The 3,623-nt window shown below is 30.3% G+C and overlaps 1 protein-coding gene across 1 annotated transcript in view; it reads right to left on the reverse strand.

Moving 5' to 3' along the window:
• Window positions 1-789: 789 nt before the first annotated feature.
• Window positions 790-3,623, reverse strand: part of LOC115218560 (homeobox protein DBX1-B-like) — a 31,492-nt gene continuing 28,658 nt past the window's right edge. Inside the window, exon 4 of the mRNA XM_036508543.1 lies at window positions 790-2,319. Within this exon, the coding sequence (XP_036364436.1) occupies window positions 1,999-2,319 (321 nt within the window). The 3' untranslated portion in view covers window positions 790-1,998. The remainder of the gene's footprint in view (window positions 2,320-3,623) is intronic.

Consider the following 3,623-nt stretch of genomic DNA (forward strand, 5'->3'; position numbering starts at 1 on the left):
TATATATATTATATATATATATATATATATAGCGCATGCATGAAGTGAAGTTAATATACACCACCGTTCATTCTATGCATTCAAATGTTAAATTTTGCTTTGAAAATAAATAAAACTATAATTGGAAAACGAACTTGCATTCGAAATTATCAGACACGGAAGGGAATATTTTTTACACGGTTTGTTTCACTGCAGCAAACCTGAGATGTCTGTCTCTTTGCCTACATACATATTTTATTGCACTACATTGATGCACATATACACTGCAGATTCATGGAGAGCTTCGTTTATATTCCGTCCAGCTTGGAGACTTCTCATGCAGTTGAGCAACAGCAGTTGTTTAATCAATGATTTCCGCTCACACACACAGGTATATATATATATATATATATATATATAGTATTATATATATATAATATATATATATTATGATATTATTATTATTATTATATATATATTATATTATTATTATATTATTATTATTATTATTATATTATTATTATTATTATATTATTATTATATATTATTATATTATTATTACACATATTGAATGTCTTTGTATTGCAGGTAGTAATCATTTATGTCTTTTTATTACGTGTTTAGAGTCAATATATAACAAGTCGTTGAAGGCCCATTAATTCTTTATTGTTTCTTTTCAGACAATTATATCAATACTAATTTATTTGGTTACAGTTACAGATTTTTTTTCGATCATTTTAAGATCCAGTTCGTACCACATCATTATCATATTATTTCCAGTATGCTGAGAATATGCAATGACTCAGTATAAAAGAATGTATTAGAGTTTTGTATCGAATCTCTACAGAGTTCATGTGTGATGGAAGCAGAGCCATTTCTTCTTTTTTTTTTAATCATTATTATTAATCCTTGGAGGATATATTCATATTATCAGGTTCTGAACCACTCTTCATATTTCGTTCTTTGCATTGTGAGATATCACATTATTGTTCTGAGAATTAATAAATTAAAGGACTTTTTTCATCATTTTGGTCATTGCAACTTATAAAAAATGTCAAAAGAAGGAAAGAAAATCCAAATTTTATTATGGTTATATATGTATATATGTATATATATATATATATATATAGTTGTCTTGCTTGCACGTCATGGAGATGGATTTCCATAGTATCCTAAAATTGTTGAAATATAACGTTTATAAATGTTCATAATACGAAGTGCTTTCAAGGACATTTTATGCGTTATTTCAACTGGTTTAATACAATGTCAGTTTTAAAATTGAGACTGAATTCGAAGAACAGAAAATAAAGAAGGCAATTAATTCAAAGTGGAATTAATAATTAGCTTCCTTTTAAATTGGCAATCCTTTTTAATTATAACAATGTCTTCAAATCCAGAAGGATGTTGCCGTAAGCAAGATATTTTTGTACGCTTATTATTTATCTTCCCACTTCTAAAATTGTGTGCAAAGAATTTTGACAGATGAATATATTTTAAGTTCGATTCTTCACATAAAATAAATAAAGTATATCTATTAAAATATCTCTTTCTGTTCATATTCAACGGCATCATCAACCAGATCACTATTTTTTGTCCTCCTTTTTCAAGTTAAATCATTAACAGAAAATAAACAAACAAATAAATTAATATATAGATAAATAAATAAATAAACTGTTTAATTTTTTCTCTCTCTCTCTGTCTTTCGTTCAAAATATTACACTCGACTTCTGATCTCGTCGAAAACTTATAATAAATAACTATTAATTAGAAATGAAATAAATAAAAATAATGTCTTTGACAGAATTTCTTGTTTTTTTTTTTCTTTAGAATCAAAGAAATGTCATAGATGTTTCTTTTTCAATTGATGTTTTCCTTGATATGTCCAGAAAAAAATTGGATCGATATAAAAGGATGAAATCATAAACCAATTGAATGACTTGCAAACTGTCAGATTTCAGTTGTCGTCATTATTTTCCCTCTCTTTTCGTATCCCGATCGTCTGCCGTGTTCACGTCCTTTTTACGATACATTGATTTCTTCATCTTCGCTGTCGCTTTCGGAGATATTTATGTCCAAATTATGTTCTTCTTGGAAGGAAGACGTTGGACTATGTGCCGAAGGACTTAATTCTCTGGAAATGGAATCTAGGTCTTTAGAGTTATCGTTTTTTGGCGACCCCTCTATGTCATCTGATTCGTCACCTTTACCAACATCACTCAAATCCGGATTTGGATTATTTTTGTTTGGTAATGTAGATTCTCTGGTGCCACCCGAAGATAAAAGTTCTCTTTCTTTCGAATTTCGCCATTTCATTCTTCTGTTTTGGAACCATATTTTTACCTAAAATTGAGATAGAAATAAACTGTCAAATATTTATCACATTGGTCAGAAAAATGTTTTGAAAGATATAAATGGTTTAAAGTAAATGTAACTGAAAAACATAATATTTATATGCTATGGTTGGATTTTACTTCGAAATTCATATGTTACCATTGTTTGTTTAAAAATTAACCCATGTAAACCTTATTTCAGATCTTTTCAGAAGGCGTAAACCTTCTCTCATAGGTAATTCCATTCCCGAAACAACAAGGGAGCATTTATTTATCCATCGACGATCGACGCTCTAAAATCACGCTCTACTGTATTTTTTAACCCATTAATCAAAGAGAGATGGGTAGCCTCCAAGGGCCTCTACAGGGCTTCCGACACTGGTTGGAAGAAATAAGACACGGTTTCTCAAATCAGAAACTTAGAAGCAGAGTGGACAACGCTTAAAAAAAAAAAACAAAAACAAAATTGCACACACAGGGCCAGCTTGTGATGTTAAATAGGGCAACGAAGTCTACTATCCAGACCTAGAAAATACAATGAACAGTTTCTTGACAGACGAAATAGTTACGACTGGAACGTCTCACTTTTGATCAAAGGTCCACCTGATCATGGTTGAACTAAGGATAAACAGTAACAATGCACACACACACAGACATACTCACACATTACATACGCATGATTTATAATACTCTAACATTCCATGTATAAATTTATAACACTGTAACATTCCATGTATAAATTATCTGCCAACAGAAATCGAAACGAAATCTTATCGAACTATCTATGTATGTACCAGTGGTTGTTTTGCCACCTTATTTTTCTTCTCAATATACTATAAATGATTTCTATTTAAAATTCATTCTCCTTTATTATATGAGGCTATATTCAATTCCTTTCTGATACCGTTTACAGTCTATTATAAGCATAATAAATAAAAACGGGGAAAACAATTATAAGATGTAATATCTAGTATTAACAGTTTATTCCTGGTCTTGCCTCCATTTTCTTTTCGTCAATGATATATGCGAGCACTAGCAGCACAGTGTAGCTAAATGAAATAAGCTGTTTATGCTATTCCTTCTAAGCTGCCACCACTCACATAAAAGCAGTCTAATCAATGATTAGCCATGCTTCATTCATTTCGCTGAGCCAGCTGTTACACTATGCCCCACCTTACAAGAAATGTCACTAACAATGATGCCTCTCTTGCTATAATGGATTCTATAACAAGACTTCAGAGCGTTATTGGCATTCTCTTCTTCAATTGATACTGTCTGATATTGTTTGTTTTCTATTTCTTTTCTTTTAATCCC

The sequence above is a fragment of the Octopus sinensis genome, linkage group LG13, assembly GCF_006345805.1.
Source record: "Octopus sinensis linkage group LG13, ASM634580v1, whole genome shotgun sequence".
NCBI lineage: Eukaryota > Metazoa > Mollusca > Cephalopoda > Octopoda > Octopodidae > Octopus > Octopus sinensis.